This window comes from Drosophila miranda, assembly GCF_003369915.1.
Source record: "Drosophila miranda strain MSH22 chromosome Y unlocalized genomic scaffold, D.miranda_PacBio2.1 Contig_Y1_pilon, whole genome shotgun sequence".
Taxonomy (NCBI): domain Eukaryota; kingdom Metazoa; phylum Arthropoda; class Insecta; order Diptera; family Drosophilidae; genus Drosophila; species Drosophila miranda.
In genome coordinates, this window is record NW_022881603.1 from 6490632 (window position 1) to 6513859 (window position 23228).

At 48.1% G+C, this 23228-nt stretch overlaps 4 protein-coding genes, 1 long non-coding RNA gene and 2 pseudogenes across 5 annotated transcripts; 1 reads left to right on the plus strand and 6 right to left on the minus strand.

Annotated features, from left to right (window-relative positions):
* Positions 1–5715: 5715 nt before the first annotated feature.
* On the minus strand, positions 5716–6192 carry LOC117190378. Its single transcript, XM_033395459.1, has one exon. It carries the CDS (start codon positions 6154–6156, stop codon positions 5716–5718), a length of 441 nt encoding a protein of 146 aa, XP_033251350.1. The 5' UTR covers positions 6157–6192.
* A 2990-nt stretch (positions 6193–9182) lies between these two features.
* LOC117190804 lies at positions 9183–9564 on the plus strand. Its single transcript, XR_004473843.1, has 2 exons — positions 9183–9341; positions 9401–9564. It is a non-coding gene; the product is annotated as an uncharacterized LOC117190804 (long non-coding RNA).
* Positions 9565–9580: 16 nt separating this feature from the next.
* LOC117190803 lies at positions 9581–10685 on the minus strand (annotated as a pseudogene).
* A 622-nt stretch (positions 10686–11307) lies between these two features.
* LOC117191753 (endocuticle structural glycoprotein ABD-4-like) lies at positions 11308–12019 on the minus strand. The gene is made up of 3 exons (XM_033396532.1): positions 11927–12019; positions 11672–11872; positions 11308–11538 (listed from the first exon to the last, which is right to left on the minus strand). Exons 1-3 carry the CDS (start codon positions 11936–11938, stop codon positions 11323–11325), a joined length of 429 nt encoding a protein of 142 aa, XP_033252423.1. The 5' UTR covers positions 11939–12019; the 3' UTR covers positions 11308–11322.
* Positions 12020–13056: 1037 nt separating this feature from the next.
* On the minus strand, positions 13057–13581 carry LOC117191331 (protein PRY2-like). Its single transcript, XM_033396233.1, has one exon. It carries the CDS (start codon positions 13389–13391, stop codon positions 13149–13151), a length of 243 nt encoding a protein of 80 aa, XP_033252124.1. The 5' UTR covers positions 13392–13581; the 3' UTR covers positions 13057–13148.
* A 157-nt stretch (positions 13582–13738) lies between these two features.
* Positions 13739–22774, minus strand: LOC117191853 (annotated as a pseudogene).
* On the minus strand, positions 19813–20678 carry LOC117191852 (endoplasmic reticulum metallopeptidase 1-like). Its single transcript, XM_033396620.1, has 3 exons — positions 20592–20678; positions 20108–20539; positions 19813–20030 (listed from the first exon to the last, which is right to left on the minus strand). The coding sequence occupies exons 1-3, from the start codon at positions 20643–20645 to the stop codon at positions 19863–19865; spliced, it is 654 nt and encodes a 217-aa protein (XP_033252511.1). The 5' UTR covers positions 20646–20678; the 3' UTR covers positions 19813–19862.
* Positions 22775–23228: the final 454 nt, after the last annotated feature.

The window sequence follows — 23228 nt, forward strand, 5'->3', positions numbered from 1 at the left end:
GACTACAAAAGCTAGAGCAACCAAATTTGGTATCCACACTCCTAATATATCGGACCGAGACGAGTTTGTTTCTAAAAATTTGGCCACACCCCCTTCCGCCCCCGCAAAGGACGAAAATCTGGGGATATTCAAAAATCTCAGAGACTATTAAGGCTAGAGAAACCAAATTTGGTATCCGCACTCCTGTTAGATCTTACTATAAAACGTGTATCTCGAAATTTCGCCCCACCCCTTTCCGCCCACACAAAGAACGAAAATCTGTTGCATCCACAATATTGCACATTCGAGAAAACTAAAAACGCAGAATCATAGATAATGACCATATCTATCAGATTGCTGAATCTAGATCAGATCGGATTATTTTTGTAGCCAAAAGCAATAAATCAATTTTCAGTGGCTACGCAGCGCCCGACGTCACGCTCAGACTGATTTTCTGTCTCTCTCGCACGCACTCTTTGTCGTGTCGTTTAATATTAGCGGCGTCTGCCGGAGGAGAGCCATACTGACTTAGTATCGGGTATAACCGTAGAGTTGCGGTGTCCGCAGCAACTCACAACGTTCCCCCTCGTTTTGGTTTAATTAGTATGTTCTGAGTCATCACGGGGCGGTATAAATCAAAATGGAATGTCTATAAATATTGGTGGACGCTGAAGCCAGTTTGGCCACCGAATGCCAGAATAGATGGATGGCTTGTGGTAGCACTGGCGAAAATCCTCTAGCTGAACCCTCCACGAGGGTGCCGGCTGGGCAATGGACACTGCATTACCCGGGACAAGGGTAATGCACTGTCGCTTGCTCTGTCCGGGGTAATGCAGGGTCTAGCTAAGGCTATGGTCCGGCGTGTTCCCGATTCAAAGTCGGGGGAACCGAACCAGGGCCATGGCTAGAGGTGCCTGGCGGTCAGGCCTAAAACGCTAGGGGTGGTCCCCCCGAAAAATATTAACCAGTATGGACCCTCGGGCCAAATATGGAGGCGAAGAAGGAGAAAGCACGGGTTGGGATGTCAACCCAAACGTCGGTGGGAAGCGTGACTGCTACCACCGGCGGGCACGGGGAGGAGCAATCCTCTCTGCGTGTCGCCAGCGGTCACTCCTCAGACTTGGCGGGAGCAGGCCAAGTCAGTTGTAAAGCTACTGCCACAACAACAACAACAAAAACAACTCACTCCGCATCCTGCAAGTTGAGCCGCACAGATGCCGTAGTCGACACAGACACGGATCTGGAGAGCGTGCTCTCTATGAGCAGGACGGAGGAAGAGAGCCTTCTCCGCTCACCGGAACCAGGCACCAGAGAAAGCCCTTCACAATAAAAAGTATGCACTGGGAGTATTCGTGGACATCTCCGGAGCATTCAACAACGTGGCTACGGAAGCAATAACAAATTGCCTGGTAGCACCTAATACACACCCAGCAATCAACCTGTGGATAAGGAACCTCCTAGGTTGCAGACGGGTGCAATCGGAGTGGGGCACCGCTTCCATGGTGAAAGAGGCACACAGAGGCACACCCCAGGGTGGAGTCCTGTCGCCACTCCTGTGGAATCTGGTGGTCGACGACCTCATCAAGAGATACGAAAGGAAGGCCCCAATAATAACAGCTTATGCGGACGACATAAGCATACTTATTACGGGTGTTTGCCCATCGACCCTCAGCTCACTAATGCAACGAACACTCAGGGAGATACGCGAGTGGGCGGAAGAAGTAGGACTCAGTATCAACGCGGACAAGACGGACCTCATCCTCTTTACCAAGAGGTACAAGGTACCGATATGGACCCCCCGAAGATCAATCAAACTAGGCTAACCCCAAAAACACAAGTCAAATACCTGGGCACAGTACTGGATAGTAAACTGGCATGGAAACCCAATGTATTGGAAAGGGTGAAGAAGGCCACCATTGCGCTTTATGCATCCAAGAAGATGCTCAGCAGCACATGGGGCCTATCTCCGGCTCTGATGCATTGGATTTACATCTCGGTGGTGCGACCAACTCTGCTGTATGGAGTCTTAGTGTGGTGGCAAGCTACTGGAAAGAAAACGTATCATAAGCTTATGGAAAGGACTCAGCGACAGGCTTTGCTCTGTATTACAGGGGCGCTGAGGTCAACCCCAACAAAAGCACTCGAAACCCTACTTGGAATCGAACCCCTAGACATCCACGCCCGTCTGACTGCAGGAAAGGCAGCACAACGCCTCATCGCTTCAGGAAATATGTCGCCACAAGAATACGGGCATAGTTCAATTGGACGGGAAATGAACAGATCAACTGATTACATGACCCCCCAAACATGCCTCGACGTAAAAACAGCTGCATGCTTGGGACCTGAAGACTGGAAAATCGGAAGAGACCAAACGGAGCACCTCAATATATATACGGACGGCTCCAAGATGGACGGAGGAGTAGGAGCGGGCCTATACTGTACAGACCCTGAGATAAGGCTGTCATATAAGCTACCGGACCATTGTAGCATATTCCAGGCAGAGGTTTTTGCCATCAGGAAAGCAGCGGAAGTCGCTCTTCTCACTGAAAGAGCACACGATGCGGGCAACCTATTCGTCGACAGCCAAGCGGCGATAAGATCCATGCAGTCGTCCGCAGTCAGTTCCAGAAATGTCTTGGCGAGCAGGGAGGCACTAGATACCCTAAGCACGACAAAGTCAGTGCGGATCTACTGGATTCCCAGCCACCAGGGCATCGAAGGGAACGAGACGGCGGACGTACTAGCTAAGGAAGGCGTCGGGCTGGCGAATACGAGAACCGAGAACGTGCCTGTCTCCCTCAGAACGCTGCAAAGCGATCTAGAAAAGCAGGCCGGATCACAAACCGAATGTAGGGGGAGGAGCACCACCGCCTGCAGAACCTCGAAAATCATGTGCAAGGAACGCAATGACAAACTCAGCCACTACCTGCTGCACCTACCACGGAAGGACTGCAGATTATTAGTGGGAATATTAACGGGCCATTGCCTGGCTGCGGCGCATGCAACAAAGCTAGGCATCACAAACAGAGACAGTTGTAGGAAATGTGACGAACCTGGGGCAACCGAAACCCTGGAACATCTCATCTGCAACTGTCCTGCTCTCTTAAGGGCAAGGAGGAAGTACCTGGGCGCCCCAGTGCTGGCATCACTGGAAGATGCCTCCAAGAGGACGCCACAGCAACTACTGGCCTATGCGAAAAATACCTCGATCCTCGAGGACTTCAAACCCCACTAAACACTGCCGCGACGGTTCCAAGACTCCAGAACAATGAAACAAATTACCAGCCACAATGAGGCGTAATTGGATACGAGTTGATGCCTCTTCAGTATGGTATTCGTGATATGTGATATGTGGGATCTTCAACCTGACACCTGACACCTGGGACTGGGACTGGGACTACCTGCAGGAGGGAACCAAATTGCAAGCGAGTTCAAAGCTCCTCTATTAAATAATTGATCAGTCCCCTTCGCATTGTCGGAACCCAGCAATATCCGACCGCCGCGATTGTAAAATCTAAAGGTGCTAAATAAAATACGCATTCATGTTTTGGGTGCCTTCAATTTTTACATCTCTCTTGTCGCTTGGCCAAAAAGCGCATAAAATAAATTTATATAAAATGGAAAAATCGCATATAAATAAATTTCCAGCCCGACAAGTGCGAAGAAGAGAAATGTGTTTTTATTTCACAATCGCCCCCGGTATGACATCATGTCAATGGAATCTCAATTTTGTATAAACTTCCCCAGAAATCTATAGTTCCGCTGGCAGAGCTTCTTTCGAATGGGTTAACGTTAACGCTGACCGCAGAACTGTCGTTAAATATTTTACTTTAGGCGCCGTCTGCTGGCAACTAAGTTGAGTTCAATTTACGAGTAAACGGCCATATCCTGCCAATTGTCAGCCTTAAGCGGTGGTACTTTTCGGCACTCTCATAAATTTCCCCCCAAGGACGCTCCGCGGGCCAAGTGGTGGCAGAGGGGCAGTGGGGAGGTGCAGGCATGAACATGCAAGCGAACATTTTGTGAAATTAATTAATTGCATGCAAAACACCAAATTACGCGTTTCTGGCGACTCAGTGCCAGGGGCAGTCTCTCTTTATTTATCTCCAGCGAATAATTTAAAGTCCCGCGACCATTCCAGATCTCAAAGAGAGAGAGAGAGAGAGAGAGAGAGAGAGATATGTAAATGCTACCCTGTTGTTGCAGTTTTAATAGAATACATACACATTCCTACAAGCGATCCATCGATCGTACGGAATCACTTATAAGTGAGTAATCCGTGATGATTCTACGTAGGTTCTACGACCTCATGATTCACGGCACCCAATCATCATTCACTTCCTTACCATGATCAGGTATTTGAAATATTTGCAAGGTTCAATCAAGTCAAGAGTTCAAGTCAAGACCCCAGCCTACGGAAACGAAACCTTGTCTGGCAGCAGGCGTGGGCGTGGTCGCTTTCGATTTCTGGAACCGCCTCAACATTCTAGAGTTGTCGTGCTATGGCATCTACAACGATGTTATGAATGCTATGACTGCCCAAATCAATGGGCTGACAAGGTGATTAATGAATATCGAACCTAAACCGTTGACCGATCTCACAGCTCGATGGACTGACAGTTTTTGTTGTTATAAATGCCTTTTAAGTAAGACAAACGAGCGTCTCATTTTTATACCCGATACTCAAAATGAGTATTGGGGTATATTCGATTTGTGGTAAAAGTGGATGTGTGTAACGTCCAGAAGGAATCGTTTCCGACCCCATAAAGTATATATATTCTTGATCAGCATCAATAGCCGAGTCGATTGAGCCCTGTCTGTCTGTCCGTCCGTCCGTCTGTCCGTCCCCTTCAGCGCCTAGTGCTCAAAGACTATAAGAGCTAGAGCAACGATGTTTTGGATCCAGACTTCTGTGATATGTCACTGCTACAAAAATATTTCAAAACTTCGCCCCGCCCACTTCCGCCCCCACAAAGGACGAAAATCTGTGGCATTCACAATTTTAAAGATATGAGAAAACCAAAAACGTAGAATTGTAGACTGCGGAATCTTAATTGGATCGTATTATTATTATAGCCAACATCAAGAAAACAATTTCATTTTTTCTCGCCCTGTCTCTCTCTAACACACACGTAGCATAGGCGGCTTTGCTTAGAGTAAAACATTAGCGCCTAGATCTCAGAGACTACAAAAGGTAGAGCAACCAAATTTGGTATCCACACTCCTAATATATCGGACCGAGACGAGTTTGTTTCAAAATTTCGCCACACCCCCTTCCGCCCCCGCAAAGGACGAAAATCTGGGGATATTCAAAAATCTCAGAGACTATTAAGGCTAGAGTAACCAAATTTGGTATCCGCACTCCTGTTAGATCTTACTATAAAACGTGTATCTCAAAATTTCGCCCCACCCCCTTCCGCCCACACAAAGGACGAAAATCTGTTGCATCCACAATATTGCACATTCGAGAAAACTAAAAACGCAGAATCATAGATAATGACCATATCTATCAGATTGCTGAATCTGGATCAGATCAGATCAGATCATTTTTATAGCCAATAGGAACAAATCAATTTGCAGTGGCTACGCAGCGCCCGACGTCACGCTCAGACTGATTTTCTGTCTCTCTCGCACGCACTCTTTGTCGTGTCGTTTAATATTAGCGGCGTCTGCCGGAGGAGAGCCATACTGACTTAGTATCGGGTATAACCGTAGAGTTGCGGTGTCCGCAGCAACTCACAACGTTCCCCCTCGTTTCATATCCGGATGGGTCTCGTCGCCATCCCGCACCCATTCGAACTGGATGATCTGCCAGCCCGTGCCGTTGTAGTTGAAGTCGATAATGAAGCGCAGATGATCGCGGGGACCCAGGGCGAAGTTCTCGTTGGCCTCCTGTACACTGGCGGCCAGCTGCTCCTCGGCCTTTCGGAAGATGCTGCGCAGATCGGCGGAGGACGGCTGTCCCCGGTCCCCGTACCCGCCATCGTAGGGATTGTGCTCATGCCGGTACTTTCCGCTGTCGTCCGGCATATACCAGCCCGTGGCTCCGTGCAGCTCGGGAATGTACCGGCCCCGCGTGGGCGGCCTTGGTTCCAATTTTTCCTGGCCCCAGGAGCAGGTGATGGCCAGGCCGAGCAGCGCCAGAGCACTCAATGGCAGCGTTAAGCGTGTTTTCATGTCGACTACCTGATTACGTTTAATTCGACCCCAATGCACTCGCTGGCCATTTTAGTTTGGGTCTCCACGCCCGATAGCCGTTTGGCTAATAACACCCGAGGCTTACATACATATGTGCCAGATGGCATCGTTTAATTGGATTAAATATGGGCGGGACTGAACCCGAGCGTATTCGGCGGCAGATGATTCAGCAGCCACTGCCTGGCAATAAGTAGAAGCTGTTTGCATACTAACAAGTCATCAAATACTGTAAGCGACTAACTAAGCAACTCGTTTGCATTGGCAACAGCGGGTCGCTTTTAACCTTTCGGAGAGCCAATGCATTGCAGCCCCCACCAAAACGGAGACGACCACTTCGGAATAGAGATCAAACTGTGTCAAAGCCATCAGTCCCAGATGTTGGACAGAATGCCAACGATGACCGACACAGGATAGGATTTCAGAGGATACCACCAATTGAATAATTTATCAATCGAACACTTAACACATCAAACTCAACGCCTTTCCATTGATTAGCTTAGTGCTTATCATTCAACAGCTTTGTTCCTTTGAAAGCCATTCAACCGCATCACTTATCGATGATCGATTTGTCAGACATGTTGCCGTTTGTCACCTTAATTGTCTGGACTTTCGGCAAACCAAACCCAATAGGATCAATGGTAATTAGTGTCGTTTAAATCAAATTTAAAACGCATTATAAACGAGGGGGAACGTTGTGAGTTGCTGCGGACACCGCAACTCTACGGTTATACCCGATACTAAGTCAGTATGGCTCTCCTCCGGCAGACGCCGCTAATATTAAACGACACGACAAAGAGTGCGTGCTAGAGAGACAGAAAATCAGTCTGAGCGTGACGTCGGGCGCTGCGTAGCCACTGCAAATTGATTTGTTCCTATTGGCTATAAAAATGATCTGATCTGATCCAGATTCAGCAATCTGATAGATATGGTCATTATTTATGATTCTGCGTGTTTAGTTTTCTCGAATGTGCAATATTGTGGATGCAACAGATTTTCGTCCTTTGTGTGGGCGGAAGGGGGTGGGGCGAAATTTTGAGATACACGTTTTATAGTTAGATCTAACAGGAGTGCGGATACCAAATTTGGTTACTCTAGCCTTAATAGTCTCTGAGATTTTTGAATATCCCCAGATTTTCGTCCTTTGCGGGGGCGGAAGGGGGTGTGGCGAAATTTTGAAACAAACTCGTCTCGGTCCGATATATTAGGAGTGTGGATACCAAATTTGGTTGCTCTAGCTTTTGTAGTCTCTGAGATCTAGGCGCTAATGTTTTACTCTAAGAAAAGCCGCCTATGCTACGTGTGTGTTAGAGAGAGACAGGGCGAGAAAAAATGAAATTGTTTTCTTGATGCTGGCTATAATAATAATACGATCCAATTCAGATTCTGCAGTCTTAAAGATATGGTCATTCTCTACAATTCTACGTTTTTGGTTTTCTCATATCTTTAAAATTGTGGATGCCACAGATTTTCGTCCTTTGTGGGGGCGGAAGTGGGCGGGGCGAAGTTTTGAAATATTTTTGTAGCAGTGACATATCACAGAAGTCTGGATCCAAAACATCGTTTCTCTAGTTCTTATAGTCTTTGAGCACTAGGCGCTGAAGGGGACGGACGGACGGACGGACGGACGGACGGACGGACGGACAGACGGACAGACAGACAGGGCTCAATCGACTCGGCTATTGATGCTAATCAAGAATATATATACTTTATGGGGTCGGAAACGATTCCTTCTGGACGTTACACACATCCACTTTTACCACAAATCTAATATACCCCAATACTCATTTTAAGTATCGGGTATAAAAAGAGCAAATTATAAATAAGCAACAAAAATTGAGAAAAAATCAATCCTAAATAAAACGAGGGGGAACGTTGTGAGTTGCTGCGGACACCGCAACTCTACGGTTATACCCGATACTAAGTCAGTATGGCTCTCCTCCGGCAGACGCCGCTAATATTAAACGACACGACAAAGAGTGCGTGCGAGAGAGACAGAAAATCAGTCTGAGCGTGACGTTGGGCGCTGCGTAGCCACTGCAAATTGATTTGTTCCTTTTGGCTATAAAAATTATCTGATCTGGTCCAGATTCAGCAATCTGATAGATATGGTCGTTATCTATGATTCTGAGTTTTTAGTTTTCTCGTATCCTCAATATTGTGGATGCAACAGATTTTCGTCCTTTGTGGGGGCGGAAGGGGGTGGGGCGAAATTTTGAGATACACGTTTTATAGTAAGATCTAACAGGAGTGCGGATACCAAATTTGGTTACTCTAGCCTTAATAGTCTCTGAGATTTTTGAATATCCCCAGATTTTCGTCCTTTGCGGGGGCGGAAGGGGGTGGGGCGAGATTTCGAAACAAACTCGTCTCGGTCCGATATATTAGGAGTGTGGATACCAAATTTGGTTGCTCCAGCTTTTGTAGTCTCTGAGATCTAGGCGCTAATGTTTTACTCTAAGCAAAGCCGCCTATGCTACGTGTGTGTTAGAGAGAGACAGGGCGAGAAAAAATGAAATTGTTTTCTTGATGCTGGCTATAATAATAATACGATCCAATTCAGATTCCGCAGTCTTAGAGATATGGTCATTCTCTACAATTCTACATTTTTAGTTTTCTCGTATCGTCAAAATTGTGGATGCCACAGATTTTCGCCCTTTGTGGGGGCGGCAGTGGGCGGGGCAAAGCTTTGAAATATTTTTGTAGCAGTGACATATCACAGAAGTCTGGATCCAAAACATCGTTGCTCTAGCTCTTATAGTCTTTGAGCACTAGGCGCTGAAGGGGACGGACAGACGGACAGACGGACGGACAGACAGACAGGGCTCAATCGACTCGGCTATTGATGCTGATCAAGAATATATATACTTTATGGGGTCGGAAACGATTCCTTCTGGACGTTACACACATCCACTTTTACCACAAATCTAATATACCCCAATACTCATTTTGAGTATCGGGTATAAAAATATAGCTACGTTAACGAGAATATGCTGTAGGAGACGGGGACGGAGAATGCGACGGGAGTGGCGGAACAGCCCTATCACTACCAGCAACCCGATGAAGACTCAGAGGTGAGCTGTGAGCCACCTGTGGAGGCCAGCGAGGAGCAGCAACAGCAACAGCACGAGGTTCAGCCTCAAAGCAACATTAATTCCGAACAGGACGTAAGTCCATGTTATGTGGGTACATACTTTGTCCTACTAAAAGTTTGGTTCATTGACAGCCCGACAAGATTCATGAGAATTTTAACGATGTCCTGGAGTTCATACAACAGCGTATCCTGCCCACTCTGCGGTAAAATGAATGATAAATGAAATGTATTGGAGTTGGTGAAATAAATGTAATGCGGAACCGGAATCGGTTTTAAAGCACTTATTTTAGCTGTAATCTTATGGTTCAGTTCTTATGGCACATCGGTTTATTATCAAACCTTAGATTTCATTTCACACTTTCGATTCAATATCTATTTCTTCTTCTTGGCATTCTCCTCCAGGTAGGCCAACAGCTTGGCCACATAGGGCGGCGGGGGTGTTGGCGTTGGGAGGTGAGCAGCACTGGGCACAAAACCATTGTCGTCGGCGGTATAGTCCACGCGGTAGAGTATGCCATCGTCGCCAGTGTACTCGTAGAAGCCCTTCGAGCGCAGGCCATCATCCTCGGCCAGCTTCTCGATGCGTCCGCTCTCCTCGGCCAGAATGCCGTTCTCCGTCTCATAGCTAGAGGGAGAATCGAATTATCCCTGATTTTATTCTCTGCTGTAGTCTTGGTTCGAGTATACTCACAGATAGTGGTAGCCATCTTGCTCGACATCATCTTCCAGTCGGATGATGGCCCAACCATTGCCGTCTTCGCCTGTGCCCCGTCCCTTGGGCAAATTGGCGGTCACATCGACGACTGCTGGCGGTGGAGGTATGGTGGGTCGCGGCTGGGGTTTTTTGGTGGCTCCTGCGCCTGCCGCACCAGCTGCCCCGCCGCCTGGTCGAGCCCCTGACCCTGCTCCTGCTCCTGCCCCAGCACGGCCTGCTCCGCCGCCAGTATTCTTGTCACCCAAATAGCGGTTATGGTCTCCGGTATAGGCGCCGCCGGCACGATCGTCATGCTCATACTTGTTGTCCACGTGTACATAGCGGCCATCGCTGGCGTCGGAGTAGCGTCCGTCGTTTCCTCCGCGATAGCGTCCGTCGTTACCACCTTTATAGCGTCCGTCGCCAGCAGTCGCCCGCACCGCAGCTGGAGGAGGCCGATACCTTTCGTCACTTTGGGCCAGGGCTCCAGCCAATCAGGCCAGTAGTAGAGCAATCTGCAACTGGAAGTCCGTAAGAAACCCGACGGCCATTCGATCCGAGTGAAGCACCCAACCTACCGTTATACGCAGCCACATGGTTGAAGATGATCAATGAGAAGCTTTGGCCAGTGGTCCCCAGCTTTATATCTTTCGCTGGTACGCCGCACTACGCCCACATGGAGAAGAATCGAGCTCTATTCTGTAAGTGCCCACGGTCCGGCCTGGTCTGGTCTGGGCCAAGTGTGCGACTGCTGCTGTGCCTAATTGGCACCGATCCGACCGGTGGGGACTTGATCAATTAAGCGTCGGGGTTTACGATGCGATTAGTTCATAATTTGTTGGAAAGCAGCCGGCACAGTGGATGCCGCCACTTGATGCAGATTAATTGCAGTGATTCGATGAGCCATCTCCAAAGGCTGGACCAAACATTGACATATCTTTGAGGGGGTCACGCGAAGATAATTTTGGACAGGCTACCAGCTACCAGTAGTTTCTCATTGAGATTCCTCCTAGTCTCGCCTGAAAGTATGCTGTGTGAATGTGTATGATAGCAATCCTCTGCAGGAGACTATAGAATCTAATGGAATGGCATACTTTCGGGATGGAATAAATTGTTCTTAGTTCTTTAATTAAAAACTAGTAAATTGAAGAAACTATTATTATAAATATTTTAATTTAATTTCTATTATTACTAGAAATTATTCTGCCCCTTATTCATTCAACTAAGAAGCTGTTTTTAGTATACCAATAAAATCGTTCAAATCGTTTCATTTAAATCAATTTATTATCGTTTCCACGTTCACTTGTTGTGTGTCCCGATTTATTGCTCACACAGGGGAATATGTAGGTGATCCACATGTCTAGCCCCGTCGGTAGTTAAATCCACCAGACGGTTGCTCTTGAGGCAGCGGCGGCGACGTGGCCAGGTAGGCGAGTGCCTTCTGGATCGCCGGGGGGATTGGTGGGGGCGTGGGCAGATGATCGCCTTGCGGCTGGAAGCCATTCTCATCAGCCAGATAGATGATCCGAATGGGTATGCCGTCCAGGGAGGTGTAGGAGAAGAAGCCCTGCGCGACCTTTGCAAATGGCACACAAGATGTAAATCAAAATTAGCTTGAGTTCATTTGGCGAATTAGCTGCCCGAGGGGCAGGTGCAGGTCTCCAGCAAATGCCAAGTTGTCTGGGCACGATTCACTGAGCTGAACTCACCTGTCCAGCATCGTCGGTGCCAGCGTTCTTCAGGTAGCCCTCCTCCTCGACATTGATGCCGTTGCCCGGCTCATAGGAGTACTTGTAGGACCCATCGAAGTTCACCTCCTGCTCCTGCCTGAGAATGGGTATGGGTTCTCCGGACGGTCCCTGTGGTCTTGCCTGGGCCAAGCTCATCAGCAAGGCTACGACGATGAGTAGCTGCCGGCGGAACGGAACCAACTGAGTCTCCATTGAAATCTGGTAGGAACTTACTCTGTATTGCATTTTGTATCCTCTGATTTGTGATCTGATCCTTTGCGATCGTCTGCTGCGGCCTAGCTTCGTTTGGGTACTGTGGCCAGCATTGCCAGCCGTTTGCATATTTATACCCAAGCTCGATTCAGTGGCTCCAGCTTGGGGACTCTCATTGTGGCCTGAACTTTACAGTTACCGCACACAGCCATAGAAGTATACTGAGAGCAGCGGCAGCAGCAGCGGCAGCGGCAGCACTGAGGCAAAAGATTTGCAGCCCAAAGCTGGGCAAGTGTCTAGCATTTTGAAGGCGCACAGATCGGAAGCCTGGCCACTGATTGCATCTTCCCAAAGTGCGCTCGTGAACCATCGCTCGCGTCCACCCACTACTACACATGCAAGGCCCCCGTCAAAGATGCCCCAACAGATTTTAAATTGTGTTTGCTGCTGCAATTTGTCGAATGACTCGTATACATGATGACCTGTCGATGCCTGTGTCGGCCAACATACAGTAGGGTATATGATGAATATATTTGTGACAAAACTCGCTTACGATTCTTTTAAATTTGTTACACAGAATCCAAAGAATTCAAATCCATCTATGGCTGAGCCCACTGCATTCAGGGGGCGTTGGTGCTTCGATCATTTTGAGTCGTGTTGTACATGAAACCCGTCGTGGCCGGCTTGTGGCATTCATAACTCCTCATCCTCACGCTACCGCAGACAAGGACAGCACCATTAAATGCTTATATCAATTTGTCAGCTAATCATTAGACATTTAACCCATGGCGTGGCATTCAGAGTCCGATTTTCGATGATCATTATGATGTACACAACAATGACGGCCACCTGACCATGATAAAGTCTGGCTCATTGGCTCAGTGGCTCAGTGGCTCAGTGGCTCACTGACTTACTGAACGGTGCGAGTGCTCGTACTGCTTGACCTTTGGCGGAGACAGATGCATCTCAATTTCTATCCAATGATTGGTCTTTACGAATGGCCGAAGGGCGTTTGGTTAGTGATGGGCCAGGCCCCACCACACTTGAGCAAATATCAGTTATCCCAGAGAGCTAAAGAACCGAACCGGAGATGCTACGCTCAGTGAAAGAACATCTTTTCGGCCATGGGGAATAAGTATTCAAGTGTTGGATTGTGTTTGTTTGTTGTTTTTATTATTGTTTGGCTAATCAAATCATTGGCGTCCTACTAATCGGCGGGATCGGTGGTCGGAGTGGCAGGTCTCTATCCGGACTTCTTGTTGAACAGCAGCGACAAGAGCGCCTGCTTGAAGGGCTTGGCGGTTGTTGATGTGACCGTGACGGTGGGGGTGGTGTAAGTGGGTGACGTCGTGTAGGTGTAGGTGGTTGTCGATGTAGGCGGTGTCGGCGATGTCGGTGTTGTCGTAGTTCCAGTTCCTGTCGCCGTTTGGGCGCGGACCAGCGACAAGACAGCAGCGAAGACAGCGACGAATGCGAAGAACTTCATATTGTATTTTTTGTTTTGTTTTGGGCTCTGGGCTTGCTTGGTTGTGATGCTGCTGGAGGCTGCTCAACTCGAAGTGTGTCTATCTGTGGGCCAGGGCACACTTTTTATACGTGATCCAACCCCTTTCCTGCCAAGGGCCGAATGCAACAGGTGTGTACGAGCGGGCCGGGCCTATGTTTGCGCAAATGTTTCCATTGTTCTTTGTTTGCTCTTCATTCCCCATCTCCGCTCCCGTGTTGTGTTAGTCTTGCGGCTGTCAAGTGTTGAAATGCATCATTTCTCCCACTTCCACTTCCACATTCCCCAATGCTAGTCGGCCTTTTTAATGTTGAGAAAGTCAATGTCTGGGCCCACACTCATGGTACCTTTACTTTTACTTATACAAGATCTCCTTAATCTGGCGCTTAAATTAATACATTCTTAGTATATATAACGTGCGTAGCTGCTCGGCCACTGCATGGAGAAGGTGTTGTCGGGCAGCGTGGCCAGGAACTGCTCGCTCAAAGCGTCCCGCTCGACCCTGGGCCCCACGTAGTGCCCGGAGACGCCAAGCTCGCAAACGGGTTCATCGAAATTTCCATTGTCCTTCTGCAAAATCAATTCAGAATTAAGATGGAATGAATGCTCGGAAAAGTCTGGGGCTTAGAAATGATAGCCTGATTATAATCGAGAATTATATTAATATATAAACTATAAAACTACTTTTAGAAGTCTTTGGACTCTGAAAGAGCTTCTATTAGGATAGTTTGAGATGGAGACAGACAGACATTGCTGTGGTTGGAAAGATGTAAATAGCCCTGTAAAGTTTAAATAGTAATACCAACCGATAGTTCCACGTAGAACTCAATGGGAGTGCTGTCTATGCCGTAGGTTATCTGGACTTGCAGCGGCGGCCTATACGTGGCGGGGTTGTCCAGCATTCCCTGAGCAAATGACCATCTCAGCAGCTTCACTCCACTGCGGGGCTTGAAGAAGAGTCCCATGTTGGGAGGGTCCGACAGCCGGAATTCCAAACGGGCCTGATCGCCCCTGGCCAGGACAGTCTTGTTAACCAGTTCCAGCACAGTGGGGTACGGCAGCTGCACGGGCTCTTCCCGTGGCAACCAACGCGCCTCTTTGCGAGCGGAGCACCAACGATAGCAGGGAATGCCGCACATCAGCTCCGAGTCACAGTCCTCGCCCAGGCGAGTGAGGCCAGTGAGGTTCATCGTGTCGTGGAGAGGCCCGTCCTTGTTCCTGTCCAGCATGTGCAGGTAGTAGCCGCTGTTTTCCGAACTCATGGATCCATCGTGCTCGAAGAATCTGCGGTGCACTTGCTACTCAATAGAACAGTTCAGTTGGTGGCATTTCTTGGTAAGCATTAGTCGACCCACCATAATATCTACACGCATCACATTGGTATTTGGGCGGTAGGGAAATCCAAAATCGGAAACGGAGATCATGCAGAACACGAACATCGCCAGCGCCAAGCCTCCGAGCATACTCTTGGGTCGCCGGAACATATTTATGAGGGGAGCCTGCTTACACACATAAGGCGTTCAGTTATTTTAAGTTGAGGGATAGCTCTGCTTCCTTACCGCAAAAGACAAGGACAGAATCGTGCCGAACGCACACAGTACGGCTATGATGGTGTCGGGATTGGTTGTGACATCAAATCGTCCGACCATTGGTATGAGTATCACGATAAACGTGTGGAATAGATAGGCATGGTAAAGGAACGGCATCAGCTGGCTAGCTCCGAGGACGAAGGACCAGTAGTATCCTGGAAATAAAGAAATACTCATCCCATCAGAGACAACAAATAATTATCGTAACTAACGTTACCTCGGCAATACAGACGTGTCACCAGATTGATGATCAGAGCTCCCACATAGAATACGATAGAAATGAGGAATAAGTAGGCACTGCGGATGCTTAGAGCCGTTGTCACCAGACACAGAACCGCCAGGAGGACGCAGTATGCATGCCCCGCGATCTGCAAGTGGTAGGTGAGGCCATGCTTGACCACCGAGGCAATCCTGACGTCGGCAAGTTCACTTCCCATTTCTCCTTTGTTTTGTGGTCCAGTTTCGTGCTTATGATGAAGATCAGCAACCCATCCGAAATCTCCTGCGGGGTCGCCAAGGTCTGAAGTGCACGCAAGTGCGAATTGATTTTGTCGCTGAGCGCGCGCAAGCCGATAGCTGAGCCCTTCTCCACCCCTTGCAGCCCGAAAATAGCCTTGACGTGTGCCTGAAAATGTAACAGTTTATTATCGAATCGCAACATTAGCAAATTCAACGCCTTGTCGTAATTCTCCTCAGAAAGTTCCAAGGAAAATTTTATGTGGAGATAATGTTTTTTATCCCCAATCGGCCGACTAATTATTTCGAATTAAATAAAACTCGGCGCAGAAATAAAATTACGATATGTTCTTTAATGCGTGACATCCAAATTGCAAGTGTGGCTTGCCTGCCCTTTACATTGCCGCTCCGATCGCTAAGCGCAGCTTCGCTCGGCCGACGTCGGTAGGCAGACGCAAAGCGGAGATAGCGAAGAGCGAGCTGGCAGAGAGCGTTTAGCAGGGCAAGCAAGCGCAAAGCTTTAACAAACAAATGAGTGACATAGACATAAGTAACAAACAAAATAAGCGGCTGAGGGCCAAGAATTAGGTGCTATTTGGCAAGCAGCTAATCGGCTGGGTTCTGCTCCGAACATTCACCCCCCGTTGGAAGGCAAAGGCTTTCAACAGATCCATCCTGAAGGGACAGAACCGCTATTTTTCCAACGGCCCTCTTGAAGATGCTTGCTTGGGCGCAGCTGGCGGCTACGCTGGGATGATCGTCGAACGCAGCAATCGGCGCTTCTTTACGAAGGCGGCTTGTCGTGATTACGTCTTGATCATCGGGAACCTCTGTAATTGCATAGAGTGGCAGGAAATTTGGCAATGTAGAAATTGTTGAAAGTTGAATTTCATTTAGCGTGGATATGTAGGTTTTTAATATATGGAAAAGTTCGCGCTGCAGTTCCTGATTCTACGATCGCAGTTTTTCCACTTGCACCTGGCACTCGAGCAGCTGCTTCCTGCATTGCTGCTCTAAGTTTTGGTACTCCAGCGTTGTGGGTCGAAAATCGTCAATAGAGATGCACGAGGAATTTTCAAAATCGGCTAAAGCTGCACGCTTATTCTCCGAGCTATCAATGCTTCCTGATACTATCCAACCAAGTTTTGTCTCCTGCAATGTTGGCAATTGGGCTGTTAGTCGAATCTGTCCGACGCACATTAAATCGAAGAACAAAGCAGAACCTATCAACAGATCGATACGTTGGGGCTTGGAGAAATTAGGATCAGCCAGTTTTAGATTATTTGGCATTGGCCAATCCTTTGCGTCTACGCCGAAGTTAGGCTGCATTTCCGTAATTGAGTTGGTGACAATTGCAGCGAAGGAAGCTCGATAGCTTGCGTCCTGGGATTGTACAACTATATGTACCTACTTGCTCGAAGGTAGAATGGAATCTCCGATTCCAGAGATGTGAACATAAGACGAGCGATGATCCAACTGCAACTGATCAGCAAGTCTAGATGTTACAAAGTTTGCCTGTGATGCAGAATCCAAAATGGCACGACATGGGATAAGTGCTCCATAACGATCTGTTACATGGACGAGGGCAGTAGGTAGCAACACGTTCTGGCTAGGCTGAGGTTTCTTGATCGAGGGGGGAGGGCTAGAACACCCGCTTGCTAGAAGCACAGTCGCGGCCTCTTGCTGGATCGATTCCTCGGCCGGTGAAGAGGAAGATGAAGCACCAGTTCCCAATGGAATGTGGAGTAGCGTGTGATGTTTGGCCTGGCAATGCCTGCAAAGTCCTGACCTGCACCTCTGCAATTCATGGCCTTTGTTGAGGCAGTTCAAACACAAACGGCTCTTCTTTGCTTCTTTGTATCGTTCAAACGCAGAGAGATTCAGGAATGCCTGACATCTAGATATGTAATGCTCGGAGGAATTGCAATGGTTACATATAGGGTTAGGATGGTCGTTACTGGAGGTGATAAGGGTGACAGGATTGTCTTCTCCCACCTGTTGACTAGGACTTGTTGCCATGGCTGATCCCAAATTCTCCAGCATCCGACATCTCGCTTCCAAAAATGAGGCCATGCTTGACCACCGAGGTAATCCTGACGTCGGCAAGTTCTCTTCCCATTTCTCCTTTGTTTTGTGGTCCAGTTTCGTGCCTTTGATGAAGATCAGCAACCCATCCGAAATCTCCTGCGGGGTCGCCAAGGTCTGAAGTGCACGCAAGTGCGAATTGATTTTGTCGCTGAGCGCGCGCAAGCCGATAGCTGAGCCCTTCTCCACCCCTTGCAGCCCGAAAATAGCCTTGACGTGTGCCTGAAAATGTAACAGTTTATTATCAAATCGCAACATTAGCAAATTCAACGCCTTGTCGTAATTCTCCTCAGAAAGTTCCAAGGAACGAATCGTATCCAGCGCAGCACCATCTAGACATCCACGAAGATATTGGAATTTTTCGATGATTGGTATACGATGGTCTTTGTGCACCATTGTCGAGAACATCGAGTGGAATTCTGGCCAATCCATGTAGTTCCCCCCGAATCGCGGAAGCTGCAACTCGGGTATTCGAGAACGGCCTATACTATTATAGGCGAACAACGACGAATTCCCCTCGAGAGTATGCCGAGCCGTTGAATTGGCAACATTTACCGTGCGAGCAGCCATCAACTCCCGCGACAGCCTGGACCTAACCTTGACATAAACATTCGAAAAGTCCAGCCGGGCATCATGGGCTAACTGCAGGAAATCCAGCCTTTCAAGGCTCGTTTGAGCGGCATCGAAATCCGCATTCATTCGCTCGATTTGCTCTAAGCGAGCTTGAAGTTCTGCCTCATCTAACTCGGCAAGCTCTTCCTTGGTGAGAAAGCGATCCATGGCCTTTAGTTGGCGCGCGATGGACTCGGCCTTGTGCTTGTAGAAATCTACACCCCTCGGCATTGCTGCGATCGCGACATTGGTAGGCTCAGGTGCTGCCATGTTGAGGTTTTAAAAGAGTCACTCAGCACGACCGAAAAAGACACCCTGTATACGTATAAACGTGGGAACCGAAAGCAAAGGGATTACAGCTAATGCCTTTAGCTGTGCGGCTGTGCGAGCTGTCCGATTCCGCTTTGTACTCCGCTTGAGTGTATTAGTGAGTTCGCTGCACTGCCTACCGCACTGCACTGACCGAATTGTCGCGACAGAGAAATTAATAGCCAGCAATGCGTGTATGTAGGTGTATGTAAGTGTGTTTTTGCACCGAATTGTGCTTAACCGCCGAAAATTTGCTAGGGCTAACGAATGTCGATCGCGAATGATTAATAATTGACACTGCAACTCAGAGATCACGTCGGGGTCACCAAATTTTATGTGGAGATAATGTTTTTTATCCCCAATCGGACGACTAATTATTTCGAATTAAATAAAACTCGGCGCAGAAATAAAATTACGATATGTTCTTTAATGCGTGACATCCAAATTGCAAGTGTGGCTTGCCTGCCCTTTACATTGCCGCTCCGATCGCTAAGCGCAGCTTCGCTCGGCCGACGTCGGTAGGCAGACGCAAAGCGGAGATAGCGAAGAGCGAGCTGGCAGAGAGCGTTTAGCAGCGCAAGCAAGCGCAAAGCTTTAACAAACAAATGAGTGACATAGGCGGCTGAGGGCCAAGAATTAGGTGCTATTTGGCAAGCAGCTAATCGGCTGGGTTCTGCTCCGAACAGTAGGCATGCGTGATCTTCTCCTGCAAGGGGTGTCAATCATGGGGAGCTTTAGTCGTGGTCCCCTGAGTATCTTCTTTTGGACAACTCACACTTGGCCGAAGAGTCAGATAGGTTGTCAGGGCCCGAGCCGGAGCTCGTTGCCAGAATGCTCTGCTCAAATGGAAATAAATATTACTCATTCTGTGACTAATTCCAGAAAAATCTGGAGGCATACCGATACCTTTCCATCCGTTGGAGCGCCCATTTCTGCCTGCAGCCAGAGTACAACTAACAAGGGTCTGGTCTGCCATCGCCATCCTATTTTAAAATGCTATTTTTTGCATTTATGGTTGTAGTATTGGTATCGGCAGCATAGTATAAAGATATTCGATATTTATGGCCTAATGGCCCTGATGGCTTCACAATTACTAATCAACATACATATATAAAATCTATATAACTCTTGGCAATACTTCGCAGAACATATGTACATCAGTACGTATGTAGATCGATTCCAAAACGTGAACGTGACGAATTTTGTGAGGCCGATTAGGGGAAATCATAACGCCCAACTTTGCCCCATATCGTAAAGCAGTTAATAGCGGATTTATGGATTCATTGTGTCGCATCCGAACGGCAACGGCCAATAAGTAATCGTCTCCAATTCAGTTTCCGTTTTATTATACTAATCGTTTATTCATACATATTTACATAGCACAACCCTACACTAGGAATTCTCAGAATATATATCGCTCGTAAGAGGTCGGCCACTCCATGGGATGGGCGAAATCGGGAAGATTATCCAGGAACTTCTGGGTGGCCGCATCCCGCTTGTTGAGGTGGCTCATGTAATGCCCGGAGACGCCCAGCTTAAACAGGGGCACGTCAAAGTTGGCATCGTCTTTCTGTAAACATTTGGAAAGCGAAAGTTCCCCGTATTAGATGAATTCTCACCTGATGGAAGAATCTTTGCAATACTAACCCTCAGCTCGAAGTAGAATTCAACTGGTGAGTCGTCGCTACCGTAGCCAAAGAAGATGTGATACGGTGGTTTGTAGATGGCCGGGTTATCCAGCATTCCCATTAGGAAGGACCACTCTAGGATCATCACCCCATCAAGGGGCATCAGGAACAGACTCATCCTAGGCGGACCCGACACTTTGAAGTCGTATCGAACTCGTGTATCGAACTCCCTCACTAGAACCGTTTTGTTCAGCAGCTCCAGCACGGTGGGGACATCGGGCAGTTCGACGAGCTCATCGCGGGGCAGCCAGTGGGCATCTTCCACGGCGGCACACCAGCGGTGGTTGAAGCAGGGCATGCCACACTTCATCTCCTTCTTGCATTCTTCGTCGATGCGCGTGAATCCTGTGAGGTTGATCTTGTCACGCAGCGGCTCCTCCAGGCGTCTGTCCTGCAGGTCAAAGTAGTAGGTGTACTAGTACTAGGTGGCATCACTTTCTTACCACAAAAATCATTGACAAGATCGAACCTAAGGCAGACAGAAGTGCAACGAACATGTCCGGGTCATGGGTATGATGATGACCAGGAAGCTATGGAACAAGTAGGTGAAGTAGAGATACGGCAGTATCTGGCAAGCGCCCAGAAGCAGGGACCAACGGTAGCCTTGAAAATAAACGAAATTTGTTAAAAGAATTCCAAAGGGATTTGACTCCCCTCTGCCAGCTTACCTAGATCATGGAGACGACTCAGCAGGTTGATAATGAGAGCGCACACGTAGAAGAAAATGCAAATCAATAAGAGGTAAGCAATGCGAATGCTGGCCACCGTGAGTAGTATGCAGAGCACAACCAAAAAGATGCAGTAGGCGTGTCCCGCGATCTGCAGGTGTTAGGTGTGCGGGTTCTTCTCCTGGAATAGAAATCGGAAGAGTTTAGTGACAGAATTAAAACTATTCTGCTCAACTTACGCTTGGTCGAAGAGACAGGTAGAGCGTCATCGGCAGAACAAGGCCGATCAAGGAGGGGCAAATGAACAGACAAATGACCAGCCAACTGTTTGTAAAGTAGGTCATAGTGCGATCGCTTGAGTTATAAAACATGGACATGAGCAGGGGGAGGCCAATGGCGAGAAGGAATCCCAGGATGGCCAGCAGAAACATAATTCCAAAAGCACCGGCATAGGTGCCAATTTTTTGGTCCGTCATCCTGGCCATGCGCCACAGCTAGAGGCAGACAAGAATTATTGCCGCCAGGGAGAAGCAAATGTTAAGTGCCACGCCCGTGGACTCTTTGTGGTACACGAATAAGAGGCCCAGATAGTCGAAGAACACCGAATGGCCTTCAGAGTGTGCCTGAAAAGATAGGTAAAGTGTGCTTAGAATTATAAATGCTACTCAGTGTCGTACATTTCCTCAGCATTGGAGATACTCTGTACCAGGGACAGAACATTGTCCCAGTGTTCTGCAGCGAGTCTCTGGACACCGCACTGAAGCGATCGAATTTCGTGTGGTATACAAAGCCATTGTAGTCGCCCGCCAACACCAGACCTGATCAGAAACATGGATACGATGAAGTTTCATGTATTTTGTGTCAATCTTTCAATAAACCCCACCTGGAACTGGTCCAAAGTTATGGAACATGCGGAAATCTGTGTCCGAGGGTATAAGATCAGCCTGGAAGACCTCCTCGGCCACTGTGGTAGCAAACGGATGCTTGGCACTCTTTTTGTAATGCTGGAATAAAAAAGGTCGTAGTTTCCATTAGATAAGCGAGCAGACTGGAAGGAGCATAAAGTGCAGATTAGATAAACAAGGCCACTAAACCAATGGGAGATGGGATGTAGGAAAGCGTCGTCAGATATGGCCATCAGGCGTAGCACCTCCAGCATGGACACCACCATGAACTCAGCATCTCCGATGCCTGCAGGAAAGAGCTTCGAGTTTCAAAACCGAAGAGTATTCGTAAGCCGGGTGAGAGGATGGACTTACCCACACTGCTGGGCTTGGAATCGTAGTGGCTGTTGACTAGCAGGTAGGACGTGCTGTTGGAGCTCTTGGCACTCAGCTTGACGACCACATTCTGGATGCCCTGGTACATGTTTATCATCTGCCAGTGGAAAAAGGCGCCTTGTGCCCTCTGCACGTCCACTTCCAGCTCATAGAGATCCTGTCGCATCTCCTGACGCACCTTTTCTATCTCTTCGAGGAGTAACTGAACCATGAGTACCTCGGTCACATAGTCGCCAGCGATTTTGAGACCCATCAGATTGATTTTTAGCAGAGTGGTCTCTGCTCGTTGTGCCACAAATTTGCCTGCCTTGGCGGACTCCTCCTCCACTTTGACCCCCGTAGGCAGGTGGTTGAAGAGGGGATAGACGACGGCGAAGAAGAGACCCACCCAAAACAGCAGATACACCGGCCCATAGTACCAGGGCAGCTGCTTGGGTGACCTATCCTTCTCATTCAAGTCGATTCTCGTGTCTTCGCTATCCTGCGTGTCCGTCATCAGCTGCATGGTGCTTTTAAATCCATTTGTTGGATCCGTGTACTCTGAAGCGCCATCCACAAAGTTATCCGTATTGTTCTCTCCCATGTTGCCTGATTCCCTGCCTGCCGTGTTCACCATCAGATCACGGCGAAAAGTGGCGCAGAACTGAGCGAACTTCTCGGAAATGTACTCTTTTATCAGACTGGATATGCTATCTGCAGCCGAGATCCCATAGGCAATATAGGCACACACGCCTTACCAACAAGATTTATTGAACAATGCACATGTATTTTACAATCCATTCAGGGGCCAAAGTCGCCTCGAGTTCAATCTTAATAAGGTGAAGTTATTGATTTATTGTCATTGCATAGCATCTAGATACGATACCAATCCTCCATATGTACCGATCTTATCGAGTGAAAGTCTGAGTTCCTAGTTGGTTTCTGCTCAAAGATATCAACCTCTAATTTAGGCTTTACGTTATGTACATGTATCGGTTTTATAGTCCTTAAATCAAATGGGATATAATGATAACCTTTATAGTGAAATGAAATGTATGTGTTGGTAACTCTGATAACGAAAAGGTAGCTTCAGGCGGGTTTCCGAACGGACACGCTTTTGAAGTTCAAGCGAATTCGAGGTTCTTTTTACCAG

Bases quoted from the DNA above. Each gene is read 5' to 3' on its own strand.
- LOC117190378 (XM_033395459.1), bottom strand. From the start codon at position 6,156: ATGAAAACACGCTTAACGCTGCCATTGAGTGCTCTGGCGCTGCTCGGC.
- LOC117191753 (XM_033396532.1), bottom strand. The intron at 11,539-11,671 runs GTGAGTTCAGCT...CCATTTGCAAAG, and splicing joins GCACCGACGATGCTGGACAG to GTCGCGCAGGGCTTCTTCTC.
- LOC117191331 (XM_033396233.1), bottom strand. From the start codon at position 13,391: ATGAAGTTCTTCGCATTCGTCGCTGTCTTCGCTGCTGTCTTGTCGCTG.
- LOC117191852 (XM_033396620.1), bottom strand. From the start codon at position 20,645: ATGTTCGTTGCACTTCTGTCTGCCTTAGGTTCGATCTTGTCAATGATT. The intron at 20,540-20,591 runs GTAAGAAAGTGA...TTTGACCTGCAG, and splicing joins TCTTGTCAATGATTTTTGTG to GACAGACGCCTGGAGGAGCC. The intron at 20,031-20,107 runs GTTAGTATTGCA...AAATGTTTACAG, and splicing joins AATTCTACTTCGAGCTGAGG to AAAGACGATGCCAACTTTGA.